General features: G+C 34.6%; 2 protein-coding genes and 1 long non-coding RNA gene across 6 annotated transcripts in view; 2 read left to right on the forward strand and 1 right to left on the reverse strand.

Annotated features, from left to right (window-relative positions):
* haf (leucine-rich repeat and fibronectin type-III domain-containing protein hattifattener) overlaps nt 1–3422 on the forward strand; it is a 45750-nt gene extending 42328 nt beyond the window's left edge. The window contains exons 5-8 of one of the 2 annotated variants that reach the window (XM_036371409.2): nt 244–382; nt 860–984; nt 2105–2386; nt 2841–3422. In XM_036371409.2, the coding sequence (XP_036227302.1) occupies nt 244–382; nt 860–984; nt 2105–2386; nt 2841–2970 (676 nt within the window). In that variant the 3' untranslated portion in view covers nt 2971–3422. The remainder of the gene's footprint in view (nt 1–243; nt 383–859; nt 985–2104; nt 2387–2840) is intronic. The other variant, XM_036371411.2, reaches the window with a different exon arrangement.
* Nucleotides 1–23082, reverse strand: part of Rab3GAP1 (RAB3 GTPase activating protein subunit 1) — a 39117-nt gene that overhangs the window by 7426 nt on the left and 8609 nt on the right. The gene's annotated exons all lie outside the window — the stretch shown is intronic.
* On the forward strand, nt 17540–21459 carry LOC118682500 (uncharacterized). Of its 2 annotated transcripts, none has more exons than XR_011395139.1 (3): nt 17540–17585; nt 17895–19494; nt 19906–21459. It is a non-coding gene; the product is annotated as an uncharacterized lncRNA (long non-coding RNA). The 2 variants fall into 2 exon arrangements; XR_011395140.1 differs by having other exon boundaries at nt 17561–18564; nt 18625–19494; nt 19906–21379.

The raw sequence follows: 23082 nt of genomic DNA on the forward strand, positions 1-23082 counted from the left end.
TTCTCTCTAATGATCCATTCATAAATATTCCGTATAGCATTTAGATTTTCTTTTATTACGCAATAGCGCATACGTCCAGTTGATTACTCAATTATTCTGATTCAGATTAGATGATAATTTTTATAGAAATTCCTTCATAAAATATCACTGAACTAATAATTCATTAGAAATTAGAAGTAATCAACAAAAAATATGCACATATAACCATATATTAATTGCCACATCGTTGAATTTCAAATATAGACGCTCGCGTAAACTCCAGAATACGCAAAAGAAGAGCCCTTTACCTATTGGGGGATTACCAGTAAGCTGTTGCGGACCAGCAGTATCCCCAGGACCTCTGGGCTCCATCGCCACTTTATCCGCATTTAATAATCATAAGGTAACAGTAGAATAATTATTTAATATACATACATGATTTGGTGCAAATCCAATAATAAGCGCCTTTTGCTTTAAAATGTTTGTGTAATAAATTGAAATCGTCAAAAATTAATGCGAAATCTCAATTTTAATTTAAATGACAATAGAAAAACTTTTAAAAGCGTATTATTTGATATAAATTATTGATTTTTTTCGAAATACACAATTTCTTAACAATACAATAGCAAAGGCCACAAACATTTTAACGGCATACTTATATGCATCAATAATTAAACTAGTGTAATGCGGATTGCGCCCTTCGCGTCGGTTGGGCGGGAGGAAGGTAATCGTTGGGTAATTAATTAATTAATTAAACTAAATTTAAATAAATTAATTAATTAAGGGCGATCGTAAATAAGTAGGAAAGTAATTTTACTAAATTTGTGTAGATTTAGTAATGAAATTATATCAGTATATACATATATTTTTCTTACTACAGGAATGGGATCAAGTTTCTGCATATAGCGGTCGATCGATTCCACGACCACGAATTTATCCCGTAGATAATCAAGACGATATGCGAAGTAATTTTTCTGGTATGCCTGGGAAGGTGGGTAAAGCGAGGTATGTCATTTTTTATAAACTTAAATATTCTAGTATCAACATCACATTTCCTGCCCATCGAATATTTAATTGAATAATGTTTGAACACATTTCTACGACTTCTAAAATGTAATATGAGCATTGAAATTTTTAATTTACAAATTTTTTTTTTTTTTCAAATTGACAACTATAACTTATGTTTCCATGTTAATTAGGTAGTGCATTCGAACAATGGCTATAGTTGTCAATGCAAGCTATCGATAGTTTTGTTTTTGCTTCAGCTCTAATGGTAATGACATTATATTAGTCTTTTTATATCAAAGTTCAAATGAAATTATCATGCGACCAGTATTAATCGTTGTTGGTCTATTGTGAATTGAGTGGTTATTCCAGTCTAGTTAAGACACTTAATTAAGACTTAATTTTAACAATTTATTCTGGGAGTAAGGAAACAAGAGACCGAATCGCTTTCTTTCAGGCTTTATTAATCTTGTACTTCTGTGTATAAAACATGTTAATATTAACATTTACTGGATACATTTTTACATGTTCAAGCAGACTGACTCAAAGGTTTCGACATTTCAGCGGATTTGATAGAGAAAAATTTACTTTTTCATAGTTATACCAATTAATTAAAGATTTTAGACCCCTTAGTGTACTTTAAGCAAAAATAAAAACCCGTGTTTTTGAAAACCTTCGACTGGCCTAACCTCTTAGTGCAATAATTATTGAAAACAAATCGAGGATTGTGCCAGATAACTTCAAAACATTAGAATTTATAAAAATGGTATTTAAAATCTTTTCTCATTCAATACTACTTAGATTATCGAAGTATGATTCATTGCAGAACCTTCATCTAAAAAGAAGCAAAAAATATTAGCACGATTTGTTTTAGTTTAAATCGCGTGCTGTAATCCTACTAACTATCGCAGAAATACCAATAAATGATATAGAATTGGCAATATCTTTCAAAACATCTGGAATAGTAAAATAATAAATTCGTGTTATATTCTAGTATGAGAAGAATCTTATTGAAACGTATATGACTAATGTTTTTTTTTTTTGATTCCACATTTCAATTCATGTGATACACAATCCTCACAAATCACGTCCCTCTACATCCACATTGGAATTCAAACAGATCAATAGCTGATGGTCAATCCCACCACAGTTTTTCAAATAATTCACATCGCGGCTACTTAGGCGCTGCGTTTCCGACTAATTTGATTAACTCTCGACCAGAACTTCGACAATCCAGACAGTCTTTAGCAGCCGCATCGGAACGTTTGTCGCGCGCTTCACATGCTGGTTCCACGCATGGTCCAACCAGCATAACTTCAAGTACGAGGCGCTCACGTCCACGGTCGAGATCACGCGAACAACTTAATTCAACACATATACATAATCATAGACCTGGCAGCCGGTAAGTATTAATTAAAAAAATAATAATGCTCTAATACGTGGGTTTGATCAACGTTTCTGGCATCCAAAAGATTTCCTATTATAAAGATTTTAATTTTCCAAAAAAATATTCTACAAAAACGATTCACTTAAAAATATTGTTTTAGCAGAATATCTAAGTCTACTATCTAATATTAAGATTTAAAGGCAATAATAAATTTTCAACGCCATTTCCGATTTAAGGTTTAAACTATTCTGAAGAGCGGCAGTATTCTTTCTGAGGATCAAATTTAATTAAATTATATTTTAACATTTTTCATTTTGAAATTTTGTTGCATTTATACATATACATCTTTATATATTATATCAAAATACTATATATACATATTTCATATGCACGCAATCATTGAATATTCTAATTTATATATATATACACATAAATTAACTTGTTTACTTTTTAAATCTTACTATTTTAGATATTCTCAAGCTGGTTCAACGCATACGATAAACAACTACTGTGACACATCTGACAACTGGACTGACCACGATATGGACATTTACATGGCAAGGAACCCAACAACGCGCAATGGTCTGGTGCCATTATGAGGGCAGGTTTTATTATCCTGATATTTCTATGATGTATTAACTTCAAACGAGATTTTCTGGTAAAACGTTACGAATTTACCTAATGTTGGAATGGAGTGGCGTCATTATTACAGCCATTAATCGAAATGACATTGTATTGCTCATGATTACGAACATTACACACGGCCATATCGAAACGATATCTGAAATAACTATAATAAGAACACATATAATTCTCAAAATATGGCTTAAATTTATATATGTATTGTTCACATTTCAAAGCACCCTTATAAACAAATAGTCAACGAAACTAGAACATACATGTCATTTGGGTCACGCCGAGTTTTCGAAATTATACAAGTACACATACTGATCGCAATGAAATGTAACCTCGTATATGGGTATTCGTAATAGAGCATAATTACACTTCTACGGAGAGCGACAAAATTTTTTTTCGAAATGATAGTAATTTTTATAAAAGAAAAGGTATTCCTAATATACCAATACAGGGCGATAATAGATTTAATTTTCCACGTTTATTTTATTAGTATAAACATTTTAATACTAATAGTTTAGTAAATGCGGAGCAATGGCAATAACAACCCATGATAATTTATTTTTACATTAAAATTTAAATATTTTTAAGTTATTTACCGCTTGTATATTTTGTATATGGATATGTACGCATGTATAATATTGTATAATATTAAAAAACTTGCAAACGCTTAAATATATATTTTTCGACAACTTTAATTATATATTAAATGAAATATACATTAGTAATTTATTACATAAACTTCTTTTGACATTACCATTCAGAAGTAAAGCAAACTTGAAAAAAGTAAAGTACTTTCTTTGCAATTTTAATCTGGTTAATTTTTTTTTGCAAACTAAGTTTAAATTTGAGGCCAAGCAACATTTTTGTCAATGTGAAAGTGATATGAGTTGATTTTGCCAATATTGTAGGCTTCGCAACTGGAAGATCTGTGTAAATGCTCCAAAATCAGTAGTCTAGCTGTGCTTGTGCAGTTTCAGCAGCTTCGCTAGCCGAGTAAGCTGATGAGAGTATAGCAAAGCCGTCTGCATAGGTGACAACCGGTAAATTATGGTTTTCCAGTATTGGCATATTTGTGGTGCATAGTGTTGGTCCCAGAACACTACCTTGTGGGACTCCTGCCTTCATCTCGTGTTTGTCTGAGATTTCATCTTGAAGTTTAACGTAGAAATACCTGTGACTCAGATAAGACCTGACGAAAAGATAAAGTAGAGTAGGTAGTATCTTTTTGGTTTTATATAGTTAACCATAGTGCCAGACTCTGTCAAATGCTTGCCGAACGTCTGAAAAATTACACTACAATATTTGTCTCCTCCAAGCTACTAAGTATGTGACAGAATATTGTCAGCAGGCTTGTTGGTCTATGTGAAAATAATTAATTTTGTGGCTTGTTTGGCTTTGGTATCATTATAATTGCAGCACATTTAGACTGCGTGGGGAAATGGCTCAGTTTGAAGCTACTATTTAAAATCAAGAAAATAATATACATTTCTTAAAAAGGTTTTTGAGTGTCCAAGCGCCGATATATCATGACCTGGAGACTTTAATTTATTTAATCGCGGAATTTCAGACGGTACCTCTGAAAGCCTTACGTGCGTAAGAGGTTTAGGTATTTCGACTTAATGACGTTGGCTGGTATTACTGCAGTTTAATCACTCAAATATAGCTTTAAGATGGTTGGTTAACGCGTGTGGTTTGCTTATGTTTAATCTGCACCATATATTTTTAGTATCTTTAACCGGATCCTGTCTTATGGTACACCGTTTTAAGTACTTATGACTTTCCAGATGTTATACTCATCGTCGTTGTTTGAATACATTTTTTTTTAGATGTTCTCCAATAAATTATTCTTTAAGTTCCGCTAATTCTAAAGGCTATTAATGGATTCCTGCTGTTGTGCCAAATCCTTGGAAGTAGCCTCTTGCTCTTAACTAATTCAGAGATTTCATCAAAATATGGTTATGTGTTTCTACGTGTTCGAGAAATTTTAATGCCACAGTTGGTTTAGGCTAAGAAGGCGGTTTTGTGTATTTTGTTAGTAAATGTCTCTACTGCATCATCTAAATCTCTAGTTAAGTTTATATCCATGTTAAAGTCTATATTAAACAAGTTTTATGTCGGATCTCTTATTTATGATACGCTGCTTCTGAGCAGTCAGTAGAGCAGACAAATTAAAATGAATAATTAGAAAGGAATGGTCTAAGCTAAGATAGTAATTATTTATTATTTCAAGCAGATTTGTGTGATGAAATGAACAGCAAATTCGATCAAATCAGAGGCCATGCAGGGATATGTGGGCCAGTAAGTGGAACAGCCAGTAGATAGCACGTTTAAATTTGTTTCCATAATGCATGCATATAGTTCGCGATCTTTGGGATTAGTAAGACGAAACCCCCACCATGGATGTTTGGAATTGAAACTACTGAAATTGAAACGCGGGGTAGATACAGTGCGGTTATGACAATCCCTCCATTAATGCTAGTGATTTCAACGGACGCGGCTTGAACTAAAGGCAACGATATAGGTTCCAATCTCTTATATTTTGAAGTTGACTTTACTATAATTGCAGATCCGCCATGTGCTTTACCATCAGGATGCAAGTAATAAGATCATAACCATTAACTAAAAAAAAAGACGAAATCACGAATGTATCTGCTTTGTTAGTTACAATAAAATGTGATATCTATGCTTGCTAAGTCCATGTGCGTTTTAAATTGCCATCTTAAGACTTAATTGAATAATTTTAAAACAAGAGAAGACATGAGGTCAATTTAGTTAAAAATCAGCGCTTCTAACTTTTCTAAAGTTCTGTGGCTATCTGCAGCAGTGCTTTGTTGTCCTTTTGTAATTTCTACGTAGCTGAATTTGTTGTTGTAAACGGGTTGCTCAGGATTTGAGCGAATGTCGACTTTAGGTCTAAGATTATTATTAGTCGACTTGTTTGGATCTGGTTAGTCCTTGGAGTTGGCAGAGAGCCTTTTTCGCAAAGAGCGGTCTGGTGGTCCTCTTTTGTTGTTTGCTTATGGTTCTACTTGTAGGTCAGCAAAAAATAGTGACAATGTTTCTTACAGTGCGACCTTTTTGAGATAAGTCAAGTTTAATGTCGTCTATGGGTGTGGAATAGTGAATATTTTTTATTACAATTTTATAGGGATTATCCTTTTTTAACTAATAAGTGTGAAAAATTGTCTTATTAGAGTCTAAAGAGTCATTGTTTGCAGGCATAACTCTGGCTTGCACGTCTCTGCCTGACTTGTTTGAAAAGTTTTCTCTACCAATTAGAGTTGAGAAACTGATTGTCATTTTATTTATTGTATATTGTTAACTTGTGGTATGAAAATAGGTGGTGGTTTGAAAACACTTGCAGTTGTCTCTGCGTATTGCTTATTATTCTTATCAATAATACACATCACATTCGACAGTTTTTTAAAATTTTAATGCTCTGGATTAAAATCAACCATCGAAATAATTGCGAAGCACTACTCTTTCCACTGTTGTATAGACTTACTGGCGGCCACCATCAACTCTTTACACGGGCTTACATCAACAATTGCTTCAACCTTTCGTACTTGAAGATCCGTCTTTCAGTATTCAAATGACATATTTATTATTGGGTCAGGCAGTAGAAAATTTCCGTCCAACCACTCTTTGTTTCGCTCTTCAATTACTGCTATTATTCCGTGGCTAGGTCTCCACTTTTCTATAAGTATACTCACAAAATTTCGCACTTCTTTATTTTGTTGATTTTATCGCTTTGATATTTACCTTCACCAATAAATTCATTTAAAACATAGCTTTCAACTGCAGAAAACTTCTTTGTTGGCACTTCTTCATGGCGCCAAATTTAAAAGAGGGTGCTTTTTGAGTATGACAATTTAGCTAAAAGGATCGAAATCTTTAAATCTTGGAAAACTAGAAGGTAATTTTTCACATTTTACATTCATAATATGACCCTTGGATATTATTAACAAAATATATAATTACTAGCCCGAATTAATATAACATTTAAGTTGTGGAAGATCGGCGAACACAAAAAATTGCACATTATGTGGAAGATTAACTTCAAGGACGAAGCAACACGAACTCAAATACGCAAAATACACAGAAATTATTTATTAAGCAAATACATGTGAGATTAGCGTATCATCGTATGCAACCCAGACCTGAAATGACATACGCTTGTATGCAAACCTTCACACCGTATCGACTTATCGAAAGGTACGAGGACAGTGACGACGAAGAGACACTTTCTCACGCGCACTTGACTGATACAGTTGAACCTTTACTTATAAACTTGTAAAATTTAATTAACTTAAATAATGAATAAAAGATTTGTGTTTCCTAAAAATAAATCAAAAAAGTGTTATCATTATAATTCCAACAAGTGGTGCCATAAATTCGACTGACTGGATGCGCGTCGAAATAGAGTGTTAAAAAGGTGCGTGAAAAAAACCTTAAAAACGGTTTCGTGAGTGGATGCTGATACGTGTCCAAGGTATGTGAAAGTAAAAGTGCTAGAAAATTGCAAGTGCGTAGACGTTAGAATGTTGTAAAGTTTTACAGTGGTTTTTTGTGTGACGCAATTAAGTACTGTGCCGGTGAAATAAATTGGAAATTGGCAATTTTAGAACGGCAAATTCAGATTTCAGTAACACAGTGTGAAAAACGGTTCACGTAAAGCAAATTTTTGTGAAATTGACTGTTTCGTGTGGTACATAACTTTTTGTAAGAAAAGAAACTGTACGTGAGGAGCGCCAGCAAGCAAAAATCAACGGTAAATTTAAGAATAGACGCTGTCGTCAAATGGTATCATACTGTAGCTAAAGAGAGCAGCGAGTGAGAGCACAAGCATGTAGAATGCAACATAGTGTTGGGTTGTCTTCGTAAAGCGTAAGCAACAAAGAGTATAGTTGGCAACTATTGACAAATTTTGTGGACTAGCGCAGTGTCGATGCGCTGGTAACTTTTGACAAGTGCGCTAGTGGTCAAACTAAGGTTCCGAGAACAGTGCAGAGGAAATCGTAAGCAGTTGAAGCGGTCAGCAATCAGTTAAAGGAGCAGAAAAAGAATAAGTATAATATATAAACATAAGCAAAAGACAGATATGAGTTAAGTAATTAAAGGAGAGTAATTGTAATAGCAAATTGTCAAAAGAAAAGAAAATAATTTTTATAAAATTTAAGAGTATAGTAAAGAGCAAATACAATATTTTGGCCAACATACCGATTATTAAAACTAATAACTTATATTGTTGAAAACTAGCTTATGTTTACTACAAAATTTGTAAAAAATAACTAAAAACCTTAATTATATTATGAGTTAATTCATAAAAATTTGAATTTCTAATCTAACTTGTCTAGGAGGATAATTGTGACAACTAATTGTCTTAAATTTGAATTTAATATACAAGAATTAATTCAGTATTTAGCTATATATATTTTTGCTTTTATTAACATTCGATATGAACAGGGAAAAATTTCTTTATTGACAGTGAACGGTTTGAATAAAAAATTAATATCACTGGGTTTGTCGACAAATGGCCGTAAAGTGACATTACAAGACAGACTTTGTGAACATTTTGGACTGACTTCAGATGACGAAAACGATGGCTGTGACAGCGAAACTAGCTCAGTGTGAAATAACATGTTGACGGCGATGAGATCGGAGAGCTCGGTTTTCACCCATAGCAATATTGAAAGATCGTTTTCAATTTTTAGTGGTACAGCCAACACCCAGTTGAGGAGTGGGTCGAAAATTTTAATTCCAATGCCACGACAGTCGGGTGGGGGTTCATAGTCAAAAGTTCGTATATGGGTAGCAATTATTGAAAGGTGCTGCGAAAATTGTCGTTCCTAAACAATGTTTACAAAAAAAGTTTGGTGTAATAACATCGTAATTCGAAGTACATCGGGCACTTAGGAATCGGCGAAAGCACCCAAACGAAAATTGCCGCGAGTATCTTTATAGCCTAATGGAAATAGATAGACCAATAAAATTAGACGGAAAAAGTATCATCGAATATTTTGTAGAGGGGATCACAGACACCAGGCCAAACAAAGTTAATTTGTTCAGGCTAGTTCGATAGAAGTATTGAAAGCTGAGGTCCTTGTTTATGAAAAGGTTCGCTCGGGGCGTCAATCCAAGCACATTTCAAAACAATCGTGAAGACAATAAGCATGTTTCCAAAACTCAGGGAACTATTATAAAACGTTTTTATAGATGCCAGGAAGCGGGTCATTTGGCAAATACTTGCAAACAGCAACGACAATCAACGTATTTTGGGTGTAATCAGCCAAGACATCGTATCGCAGAAGAAAATGGAGGTGAAGAGCGAGGGTGCTAAAGCGAATACGCTAGAAATGATGCGTATGGCGTCCACTGGCTGTGTACATTTCAAAGGATTATCTAGTAATGGGTTAACATTGTCAGCATTGCTAAACACTGGTAGCGATCTATGCCTCATGCGTTACGACGTGCTGATGATGCTGGGGAAGATTGATCTGTCCAATGATATAATATAAATCTTCGTGGAATAGGAAATAATATCCTTACAACTATTGGTACTTTCGTAATTAAAGTTAGCGTAGATGAAGTCGAACTGGATAGCACCTTCCACGATGTGCGCGAGCGTAACTTTATTTAGGAGGCAATAATCGGGAATAATCATAGCAGGTTGATTTGGTCATAACTGAAGGCGAAGTAAAATTTAGAGCAAAGTTGAAGGAAACGAAGGTTCCAAACCCTATAGGAGAGAAAAGTAAAGGTAAAATCGACGTTCTTAACGAATTTAGAGTTTGTGTGTAAGACCGCAGAAGTAATGTCAGAGAAAAATTTGCAGGTAGATTTGTCGCATCTTCAATGAGAACAAGAAATGCAGTAGTAAGCACGATTCCCCAGTTTCCATGAAAATTTTTTTAACTGATGATAGTCCGATATTTCAAGGGCCAAGACATATGTCCTACTCCGATAGGTACATTGTCGAGCAAGGCATAATCCAGCTTACCGTTTTCGAGTATGCATAGCCGATCGTATTGGTGGGAAAAGACGGAACCAAACGTTTGTATTGTCATGAAGGAAAATTTTCCAATGCCGCGGATGATGTTATTGTGAGATTACAAGGCGAAAAAGTACTAACAACGTTAGATTTACGGAATGCGTTTTTCCACATGCCGATAGAGTCGAGTTCGCGGAAATATATATATAAATCAATACGAATTCATTTATATCTCCTTCGGTATTTTCAATTCTCCAGCAGTATTCACTCGGTACATTTTTGCAGTGCTTCGGAACTTCGTGAGGGATGGTGTCGTGGTAACTTCCATGAACGGTCTTATAATTCCTTCTACTATTTTTGAACAGGGTGTAGATAGGTTAAAAGCTGTGTTAAACAGGGCGGCTGAGTATAACCTCAGGATTAATTGGGAGAAATGCCAGTTCCAGAAGGCGACTGTTAATTTTTTTTTGCATTATAGATCGTGATACAATAAGACCATCAGTAGCGAAGACTCAAGCAGTAAGCCATTTTCCGATACCTATGGATAAAAAAAGCGGTGCAAAGATTTCTAGGACTTCTTATCGTTTCATAGAAGGGTATGAAGTAGTCGCCAAACCCCTGTCTGACCTGTTGCGTAAGGATGTTGCTTTTGTGTTTGGGAACGAACAGCAGGCATCGCTGCAGCAACTGAAAGCTTCTCTGGTTAGTGCGCCAGTATTACGGTTATACATACAATCCGAAGGCTCTAACTGAAGTTCATACGGACGCTTCGATACGTGAATATGGTGGTATACTCTTACAGAAAGATAGTGAAGATTTGTGCTTTCACCCAATCTAGTATATGACAAAGCCAGCAGAAGAGAAGTACCATTCGTACAAGTTGGAGGCGTTAGCGATTGCCGAGGCACCTAAAAAGTGGAGGGTATATATTTTAGGGCTTCATTTCAAAATCGTTACTGCTACTCTGGAAATATTTTTAAGGATTACTGTGTGAGGGAAGATACAGAGCATCAGGTAATAGCTACAGGTGTTCCTCGGGGCAACGGGTGAGGGTCCACCATCGCCGATTTCATGAAGAAATGGTAACCTTCGTTCGGTCTAAAACAATAAGTCAGGAAGGCCGAATGTCGGATTAGCGCATAATTGTATGTAACCCTAACCTGAAATATCATACGTATGTATGCAACACTACACACCCTCTTTGACTTAACGAAAAGACTTGATGAAAGGACAGAGCACAGCGGCGAAAAGGAGACACGCTCGCGCACTTGACTGATACATTTGGGCCAAAAAACCTTTACTTATAAACTTAATAGCTTTTGTGAAATAAACTTTGTAAAACTTAATTAACTAAAATAAATGAATAACTATTTGTATTTCCCAAAAATATATTTAAAATTGGGAAATAAGTATTACTCCCACATACAAACTAGCTTTTTTCAATTAAAACTTTAAAATCATCAAAAATAAACAAAATTATAAAATTTACAAATACTGGTGTATATTTGTACCGAAATAAGGTGTGAAAATTTATGCATACACTTTTTGGCACAAATACGTCAACTTTGAAAGTTTACAGCTGTGCGAATGCAGCACACACCTCTCTGAATGAAGCTGCACTTCGAAGCAGTGTTCCTACTGCTACCTTAGTTGTAGGCACTTCTGCTTGAAATATATTAAAGTGGTCTGGTATCCTGAAGCTAAAGTAAATGGAGAGCTCTTGAAAGCAAACTCTCCCTCGAACCTACCTCCGCTCACATATCTCATGTTGGCATGTACGCAGAGAAGAAATCACAAATTTTTAGTTTTTATACCCTGAACAGGGTATATTAAGTTTGCCACGAAGTTTGTAACACCCAGAAGGAAACGTCGGGGACCCTATAAAATATATATATAAATGATCAGCATGATGAGCTGAAATGATTTAGCCATGTCCGTCTGTCCGTTCGTCTGTATATATGCAAACTAGTCCTTCAGTTTTTGAGCTATCGATCTGAAATTTTGCACCTGCCCTTTTCTCACCAAGGAGCTGCTCATTTGTCGGAACGGACGAAATCGGACCACTATAGCATATAGCTGCCATACAAACTGAACAATCGGAAGCAAGTCCTTGTATGGGAAACTTTTTTATTTGACGTAATATCTTTACGAAATTTGGCAAGAGTTATTCTCTAAGGTAACAATATAATTCCCGAAGAAATTGTTTTGATCGGATGACTATAGCATATAGCTGCCATACAAACTGAACGATCGGAATCAAGTGCTTGTATGGAAAACTCTTTCATTTAACGAGTTATCTTCACGAAATTAGGCATGAGTTTTTTTTAAGGTAACAATATAAATCGCTAAGAAATTGTTTGGATCGGATGACTATAGCATATAGCTGCCATACAAACTGAACGATCGGAATCAAGTGCTTGTATGGAAAACTCTTTCATTTGACGAGTTATCTCCACGAAATTAGGCATGAGTTATTATTTAAGGCAACAATGGAATCTCCGAAGAAATTGTATTGATCGGATGAATATAGCATAAAGCTGCTTTTTCATTCGACGAGGTATCTTGACGAAATTTGGCATGAGTTATTTTCTAAGGCAAGCATATAATCTCCGAAAAAATTGTTTAGATCGGATCGCTATGTCATACAGCTATCATATAAACTGAACGATCGGCATAAAGTGCCTGCTTGGAAAAAAATTTTATTTTTTATTGCCGATTCACGAAATTAGATCTGAATAAAGTTATTATAAGGAACCTTTTTACCTGTGAAGGGTATTATAGCTTCGGTGCAACCGAAGTTAACGTTTTTTCTTGTTTTGTTTTCAAATTACATTTAAATATGTGAATTCGGTTTTCAGAACAGGGCATTTCATTTAGAAATCACATCAAAAAATTATTAGATTTCTGGAATAGGCTAAATCGATTTTCAAACCGCATCACTGCGTTTGTATGTGAAAGTAAAATACAGATCATAACTGATTATTTATTTTTCTACTATTTTGCATTCTTATAATGAAATATATGAATACAAAATAAGCTTTGAATGAAAATATAAATGTACATATGTATATCTGTTTAAACAATCAGTTTTCGACTGCACGAGTAAGTTTTCAGAACAAAAATAAACATTGAAATAACATATAAATGTAGATATTTATATGTGAATATTCATGAAATTCCTTTTCCTCCATTCGCATGTCGAAATATATTTGCATATATGTACACATATGTACTGTGGAGCTGGTGATTTGAATATTTTCACTTCACTTGTTTTATAATTGTATTTGTCTAATATTTTTAACTTCTGAAGTTTATGCTGAGTGTTCGGATACATTGGATGAAGTGTGTATTTGTCTAGGTAGAGCGTCTCTGCTACTACGTTTTCATGTCCTGGTTTATATTTTAGAGCAGTTCCATATTATTCTATTTGGTTTTTCCACCTCTTTGGGTGTGCTTTCGGATTATTTTTTGATATCGAATATATTAACGTTTGATAGTCTGTATACACATATGGTTAGGTGTGCTATTCTATATAAATAAGTCCTAAGTTTTTGTAAAGCCCAAACAATAGCTAACATTACTTTTTCGTTTTTTGAGTAATTATGTTCTGTCTGGCTCAGTGTTCTTGATATAAATTGTATAGGATTTTTACCCTGGCTCAATACTGCTCCAATTGCATAGTTAATAGCGTCAGTTAGATCGAATCCTACAAATCCTACCTGTAATAGGAAGCTAGCCCTAGAAAAGATCGAAGTTATTTTAGATTTTTTCGAATTGGATATTCATCTATAGCTTTGATTTTATTGGGGTCTACATAGATAGATAGAGGCACAATAGACCATGGTCGCGGTGCAAACCTAAGCATTATGCCATTTTTTTTATTATGTGTCCCGGAAATTCTGTCTACTTTTGAAAAAAATTTGACTTATTTTCTGATACATTCATGATTGATTTGTAAAGAGTGTTTATTATATCTGAGATATCTTTCAAATGCTGCTCTAGCGTATCTATCAATACAAACATACGCACATTTAGCGATGAAAGGTCAGAGAATGCCATCTACGCATTTCTGAAAAGTTGATGGTGCTTTTTTTAATCCAAATGGAAGCCTGAGGAACTCATATTTACCTCTATTTACTGGAAAAGCTGTTTTTTTTCTGTCCTTCTTCTTAAGCATGATCTGATGAAATCCTGATTCTAAATCTAGAGTGGTGAAATATGTCATATTTCCTAGGTTTTGAAGTGTCATTGTAATGTCCGGAAAGGGATATCTGTCAGCTGTTGTTTGTTTGTAAAATTTTTGGAAATCTATAACCATTCTTCGCTTGAGTTGTCCATCTTCACCAGTTCCTTATTCGGATACTGTCCATATGGGTGAATTATAGAGTCTTTTACTAGAATGTATTATTTTATTTTTTAACAGTTTGACAAAAGTTTTCCTTCTTTAATCAACCTACAGTGCGTTCCAAATTAAACAGAACTTTGAACAAAAAGACAGAACAAATGGTTTTATCGGCAAAATCAATTAACTTTATTCAAAATAGTCTCCTTCCGCTTTAATACAGTTTTTTGCACGGTCCCAAAGCATGTCGAACGAGTGTTTTAGCTCGTTTCCCGGTATGATCGCCAGTATGTCGGTGCAAGCCTTTTGAATGGCCTCCACGTCTGCATAACGCTTTCCTTTCATCGGCAAATGAATTTTTCCGAAAAGGAAGAAGTCGCACGTTGCCATATCAGGTGAATACGGAGAGTGGTTGATTGTTAAAATGTGATTTTTGGTCAAATAATCGGCCAGAAGCGTCGATCGATGAGACGGCGCATTATCGTGCAACAAACGCCAACTTCCATCTTCGCGATATTCGGGCTGAACACGTCGAATACGGCGTACCAAACGCTTCAAAACTCCAAGGTAGAATACCGCATTAACGTTTTGGTCGGGTGGAATAAATTCTTTGTGGACAATACAATTGGAATCATAAAAACGAATCAGCATTGTCTTTACTTTTGACTTCTCCAGGCGCGATTTTTTGGGTTTCGGCTCGTCCGGCGCCTTCCATTCAGCACTCTGGCGTTTCGTTTCGGGATCATATTGAAAACACCACGTTTCGTCACCAGTCACAACCTTGTAAAGAAAGTTCGGGTCTTTTTTTGCCTCTTTAATGATGTCCTTCGAATGTTGAGTTCTGAGCAATTTTTGGTCGCCAGTCAATTACCGCACCGATTTGCACCGATGACAAAAACATACTGACACTTAAAACGCAATAACTTCACTTCCAATAGATGAAATGTCATGAAATTGGAAAGTCGATAAAGGATAGCAGATTCTAACGCACTAGTCGACATATAAATGCCGCCACTAGAGTTTACTTTGTTACTTTTTTACTGTTTACTATGGAACGCATCTTGTATGTTTGTGGGCAAAGTTGTCATTTGGTTTTTTCAACGTTTTGTCAGAAATAAAGGAGGATTTATATCATATTTATATATTGATTAACTTATATTGAGACATACTGATATCTTAGGGCTTATTTACATAATATAACAATATTTACGTAGAAATATAAATACACATAAATTCATACTTATTTAAAATAAATTATTATTTTTAAATAAATTCGATTAATAAAACTATATTTGAAATAATTATGTGGCAGTGCGCCCCTGATCCCTCCTTGATCGTTCAACTTGCTTCTCACAAAAAGCAAAAAGTGTGGACAAAAGTCAGTGTTTGTGCGGGGCAAGAAGAAGCAAGCATCAGCGTACGTGTATTTAAGAATGTACATATCTGTGATTGTCACAATTGTGTAAATATACGCTTAAATAAGGGAATATTCAATAAACCCAAACATATGAACATATTTTCCTGAAATATTTTAATTATCTCGGGAAGTAAAATATGCTATTAAAGTAATTGAATCGAGATGGGATAAAATGTCAAATAAAATAAAATACAAATAAAAATTAAGATTAATGATTTATAGGATTCGATCGTAAGCGTTTGTATTCGGAATGGCTTAGCCTCTTCACGCTTACGACCTGAGCCACCGCAGAAGTGAAATCGAGGCCGCTTATCCACTGTTTTATTGTTGTCCTTTGCCTATTAGATATTGTTCATGCAACGCACAAAAATGTGTTGAAGAATTTTTCTATTAATTACTTATTTTGTTGTAAATTCTGGGATGTTCCCTCTTGTGAAAAGTAGTACTTTTTAACATTTGCGCCTTCTCTATTTATTAACATTCTCAGACAACACAACATATCACAACACCGCGCCTGTACACCAGCAACTAACAAAAATAGGACTGGATCATCCCGCCCAATGTATTCGTTGCGAGAGAGATCAACGCGCTACACCTTTCGTTTTCATAGTGGAATTGTCCACTATTGCACAAATATTTCATTTTAATGGTTCAGTGTGAGAAACACAGTGCGCTCCCCGTAAAATTGCGTGTTAATTTGTTCCAATGTGCTTTATGTTTTAGTGCTTTATCCTTACCTGTACCTTTGTAATAAAGTGTTTTAGCATATGTTACCCGATTTTCAGTGGAATAAAAGTTGGGTGGATTCACCGGATTCGCCCCAAAGTTCTATATCTATTGAGTCTGTCAAATTGAAAAATTAGCTGAAGATTTCTGCAAGTTTTTGATTTTTTGCGTTTCTTAAGCGTCGAGATCTCACTTAGGATTTAAAATTACGTTATTATAAATTGTTACGATTTAATTATTAAGAGAAAACAATATAGTATTTTGAATTTTGAAAAGTAAGTCAGATAAATCAAATGTGCAGGAATGAGGATTTAAAGCATGACATATGCTGCAGAAAGGCTCGTTTAGTTCAAAATTTGATCTACAAGTATAAGATTTTAACCGTAAGGGTCGAAACTGCATCGAGAAGCGAGCAGAGATAATAAATTTAACTTCAGACAAGGGAAAAATGCAAATTGTTCCTTTCAGGATTTTCACTAAGAATATTATGTCAAGCATTTCTAGTCGTAGGGTAGATCTAAGTGTGGGTAGATTTATAAGTTTTAAACGACTAGTGTATGGAGGAAAACTTAACCCATCAGAAGACTAAAGCCATCGAAAATCGCTATGGATTTGGTAACTAGGGTTCCGTACCACAGAACCATATGCCTATATAGGTCTAACCAAAGTTGTATAAAAATTTTAGTAACATACGACAACACACAAACACTAAAAACTTTTTTCAAACCATGGTTTAAGCTTAGGGTCCATAGTAACTCCCAAATCAACAAAGTTAAAAACTTGCTCTAGTCTATAGTTCTTCAAATATCCTTGAACATATTTATCGTCGACAATGCCGAAACAAAACATATAAACATAAACAAACACAAAGAAACAAATGCATACATGCATTTAACACTTAACAATACAAAGCATACCTAATATTATCTATGCAAGATATACACATACACATGCAGGACAATGCAATGGACATATACACACATTCAGGTAGATAAAATAGATCTTAAAAATAGTAAACAAGCAATGAAAATAGTAAAATAAAATCAGAATGAAATAGTACTCACTAGATGACGGTGTCTGTCAATTTTAGCCCCCACTAGAGGTAAGATATTATTATACAGCTCGTTAACATTTGAGCCTTCGAGCCGGATGAGAAGCTCAAGCCAAAAATAAAAAGACCTGAATTGATGAGCATATATACATAATTTGGTCTTCCAAGCAAAAAATTAAAAGTGTTGTATTGATAAGCATAAAGGCTATATTAAAGATTTTATCTAAACGAATCAAGAGAGCTCAATCCAAATCCTTAAACCCTGGTATTATTTAAAAGAAGAAAACCGATAATTTAGTTAGGAAGTATTTCCGTAATTTGAATATTATTTAAATATTATTTAAAAAATATATAAAATAGGAAATGTCGAACACCGACTTTGACGTGATATAGAATGAAATCCGCAGCAACCATACAAGGTCCAAAGAGATGGCCACAGGACTAACAGATAGTAGTGGATGCAATCAAAGCAAGTATAAACTTATGTTACGAAATTATTGTAGAAGAGAACTGGATTCGGCAGACGAAGATATGCTTGAAAAACACGAATCAGACATTAAGAAATTGTGGAGCTACATTGACAGAAAATACGAAAAAATACTCAATGAGACAGTTATGGATGAAGAAATAGAATATCTGTGTGATGAGAGGTCATCATTATCATATAAAAACTAAGAAAGCAAAAAAGACTCTGAGAAGAGGAGAGGCAAGGGTCAATAGCCTATCTTCTGGCATAGTGGTGGCGGCAATCAAAGGCAGATTTCGCTATATTAGGAAATGAATACGGCCGACGATGATGAGCTTAAAAAGTATGAATCAAAAATTAGGATTTTCTGGTATCAGGAAATAGCACGCAAATATCGCAGAGGATTTGTTAATAAGGATAATGACGATCTGTCTGTTGATATCCGTGATATCATACGAAGACTAAGAATTAAAAAAACATATTGACACATAAAAAGGAGGAGAAGTATATACAGACGACAACACGGGGTTTAAGAAAATGGGGATGGGAAAATCCAGCAAAAGAGTGAGTGAAACAAGCTTTAATCAATTCGACGAAACTTTATTAAATTCTCTCTGGAATTAGAGGAGGATGAAAAAGACGTGAGAAAATACCTTACAAAAATACATGTTGAAGACAATGCGACAATGGAAACTGACAAAAAGTTGATAAGATCAACTAAATGCGACCACAATCCACGCAGGGTGACAGAAATAGAAGCCGTTCCCTCGACGTTTGGGTCTAAGCAACCGGAACGGACCCCCGATATTTATCCGGCCAAAGACTGTCAACTCGGTACCATTCCTCGAAATTACTACAGGAATATTTTCTGCGCTACGACAACAACAACAGAAATAGAAGAAGAGGATAATGTTGAAACATATGAAGCATATTTTTTTATGAGTAAAACTAACGACAAATGATTTTCCTCTTAAATTTATATTTTACCGCTTGTAATCATAATTAGCGCTTGCGCAGTACTAGAATATGAAGAATGATTTTCACGATAAACTAACCAATTAAATTTTGTCCTAAATACTGTAACGGATTACTCGATAAATCGTCTACCTGTAACTCATTCTTGAGTTCGATCACTGGATTGTTAAATAAAACTCCCCAATTTAATGGCTACACATTTATCTTTATTTCGAATTCCAACAACTTAACACTTATTGCTCGATATTCGAGCTTACAACTTCTTGCTTATGTCTCAATTGTTCTTATCACGACAACACTCTAACTAGAACTGTGTTTGCTGCACAATCCGGCAGCCCTTATATAGTAAATCTGTAACAAAACATTGCTTCTAGAACATTCTGGCAACTACGAATTCGCTAACTAGTTGCTTCTGGCAGTTTATCGTTGATTCGATTTTGTTCTATCATCCGTGTTCGTCACAATACGTTCATATTCGGTATAGTTATATATAAAATCACCTTTAGTCGTTGCAACAGTGTATGCCAAATATTGAATATAGAACTTTTATTACTGTCAATTATTTATAAAATTCTATTTATTTGTTCTGTTATAATAAACTAATAGCTCTAAAGAACTTTACAGAAATTAATTTTAATATTAAAGTTTGGTGTCAGTTGACGTATTTTAGGTGTTAAAATGTACATATGTACGCACACACATGATTAATACAAAATAATTGAACCTATTGTTAAGATTGGGCAATTGTTAATTATCAGTCATTGTTTTTTTTTTAATCTTTTAGCCTGGTAACTTTCTTTATTAATATAGATCGGGTGTGTTAGTTCAACTTCTGAACGGAATTCTAAATTAAATTTTCAGAAAAAAATGATAATGAAAATGAATTATCAATTATTATATTCAATCAATAAAGCTTTTTTACTTTTTTAGATTGAAATTTCAGATTCACCTAGTGATTCTGAATGCAGTTAAAATAGGTCGAACAGGAATAAAAAATTAAAAAGTTTGAAAAAGAAAAAACCTGCGATTCCAAAATTCTGTAATGCTTGGCTGCAAAATCCAGAGTTTAAGGAATGGTTGAAGATGTCAGTTTATAATGACAAAAACAAAGCATTTTGTAAAGTATTTATGAGTGAAATAATTTGCTATAATAAGGGTAGTCTCAAACGACATGCAAAGTCAAGAAGACATAAATCAAATATCTTTGAAACCTGTAAAAAATCATGCAATTGATACTCTATTTGAAGAAACTCCGTTAAATAGGCAAGTAAAAAGAGCGGAATTAATACTTTCTGCGGTAGTAGCAACGAAATGCCTATCATTTTCCGTTATTTTTGTACTTGGACTTATTATAACAAAGATTTTTCTTGATTCGAAGAATGCAAAAAAAGAGTATCAATATTGTATTCTTTACAAAAGAAAGTCTTGTCACAAAAAATATACCTTTTTACTATTTAGTTGGGTTCTCTTCTGACACTACCAATGTTATGGCTGGAGGACACAAATCGAAAATTGCATTATTCAAGAAAGATAATGACGACCTAGCATTTATCAAATGTTCATGTCACGGCATACATATTGTTAATTCACATGAATGTAGCAAACTGTCTAATTCTGCTGAAGAACTACTTCGTAATTTAGCGTCATATTTTCATCAGTTGGTAGAGGATTAAGCAGTTGCAAGAATTCCAGGAGTATTTTGAAGTAAGTTTGCACAGAATCTTGTCACTGAGTAACACACGTCGGTTATCACTGAAAAATGGTGTTGACCGAGTTCTAGAGAATACATACAATACCTTTACAGGGTTTTCTCCAAGGCCAGTTACTTTCAGACCCATCTCCTACAGTACAAACTATGATTAAAACCATGGATAATCAGTTCACTTTTATTACTTTGCAGTCTTTAAGTTATGCACTAGGTATTTTTACAGAATGTAACAAAATGTTTCAAAAATAGAAATTTGTATTACACAAGGTGAAACCTGAGATTGAGAAAATGTTGAAAGATCTGTGTTCAAACTACATCGATATTGCTTACATAAGGAACGACGACATTTTAAACATGGATCACAAAAACCCTCGACTGTTTGTCTCAATAGACAATATTTACGTGGGTCTTGAAGCACACGAATATAAAGAGAAGGAAACAATGAATTTATGTTTAACAATCTGAAAAAAGTTGTATACGTTTTACTACAATAATTTTACTATTTTCAAATGTATCGGTTGAGAAAATTTTTAGTGACCTTAAAAATGTTACAACAGATCATAGAAATAATGTATCAACTGACACTTTGAAGTCTATTTTGATTACCAAAAACTTTTTATCCAAAGATAATGATATCATAATTTTGAGCCTAATGATGAAATGTTAAATGCTTAAATTTGGGATATAAAAGATATTTTGAAAAGTATGTTAATGTATTATATGTTACGTTATGACTTGTATAATAATTGTAAGTGTTAAATTTATAAAAGTATTTTATAAAAAAAATTATGACAATATTATTTAAAATAAAGCATTGTAATTAATAAATAATTCTTTTAATACTGCAAGGATGAGATTATAAATAAATTTTTATATTTGCTGCTCTTGGATTTGAGTTGGTTACAGTGTCGGGTAAAAACGGGTAACCGGGCTTGAAGGAAAAGGTAATCGAGATTTGTCGCATCGGTAACACTGGGTTTAAATTAAAAGACATTGGCTTTGTACATTTTTATCAAAAAATCTTTGGAATTATATATTAAGTGAAACATGAACAATAACGGAAAAAATATGAATTAATTGAAGTGATAGTCGTTTATATGCACTGTAGGGATATATGTATATGAAGCGGCAAAAATTGCGGCTGTACGTATGAATAAATGAGGTTATATGTAATGTATATATCTCTACAACATTTCTTCTAACGCATCCAACACTTTATTAACTATAAAAACTAGTTTAACTTTATATATTAATTTAAACATTTTCTGTACTTACGAATTTGAATGAAAAGATAACTTTAAGACTACCATGTTATGCAAATTAAACTTCACATTTGGAATTACCAGACTATATCCTTATTTAGCTATATTAAGTGAAATTTTTCAATTTTATGAAAATTTTTGTTAAGTCTAGTTAAGTCATAAAGAGACGAAAATAAAACTAGCAGTTAAGCGTATGTTACACATACACAACAAATGCTACAAATAAAGAAGGGTAAAATCAAGGGTACACCGCCGTCTAATGAGAAAGAAGACATGACAATTCCCACAACAGCCGGTTCTACGTTACCGAAATTGACCCGGATTTTATCCGTCCAAGGGCTGTTATTTCGGCGATCTAACCCTGTTTGGATCGGTAAGTTTTAGTTTAAGTTTGTCGTCCTTAGAGCAACGCCTAGCAGCAGGGTTGCTCCGTATCCTCCTGACCCGTGCTGGCATCGAGTCCCACCCGGGCCTCGAGGAATTCTTCTGCTGCATTTGCGTTAAAAGGCTCCATCCAAGCTCCACCTAGGTTAGGTGCAACACATGCAATGGATGGAGCCATCTTAGGACCTGCGTCATACGTTGCCCCTACACCTACTCCTACAGCACGTCTGCTCCCGCAATCCCATATAGCGGCGTAGCCAAACAACACACAGTGCGACAACCGCCCATGCGGATATTACAGCTGCAACAACCACCACCTACACGTGCCTCCTTTACCCCAGGATCACCACCGGACACCCGAGACAAACGCGACTTCTACAATTTAACTGCAACGAACTCCAGAGTAATATCGACGAGATAGTTGCATTTATGAGCCGGGAACGCGTATCGATAGCTGCGGTCCAAGGAACCAAGCTAAACAACCGCAGATCTTCTGGGTTGTGCAGGTTTCAACGTTTTACGTAAAGATCGCGAGCGAGATAATAGTGGAGGCCTAGCCTTCATACTGCACAACACGGTGCAATATCGTCTAATCGATGTTGACATCAACCGCAGGGACACTACCCCTGAATTTCAGGGTATAGCTGTCCGGTCAGGCGATGTCGAGCTCGAGATATTTAATATATACATCCCCCCAGTTACATGTTGCCCAACAGGATATCACCCACACATAGGTGTGCTACTTCGTGGTGA

This window comes from Bactrocera oleae, chromosome 3, assembly GCF_042242935.1.
Source record: "Bactrocera oleae isolate idBacOlea1 chromosome 3, idBacOlea1, whole genome shotgun sequence".
In the NCBI taxonomy this organism is placed as follows: Eukaryota; Metazoa; Arthropoda; class Insecta; order Diptera; family Tephritidae; genus Bactrocera; species Bactrocera oleae.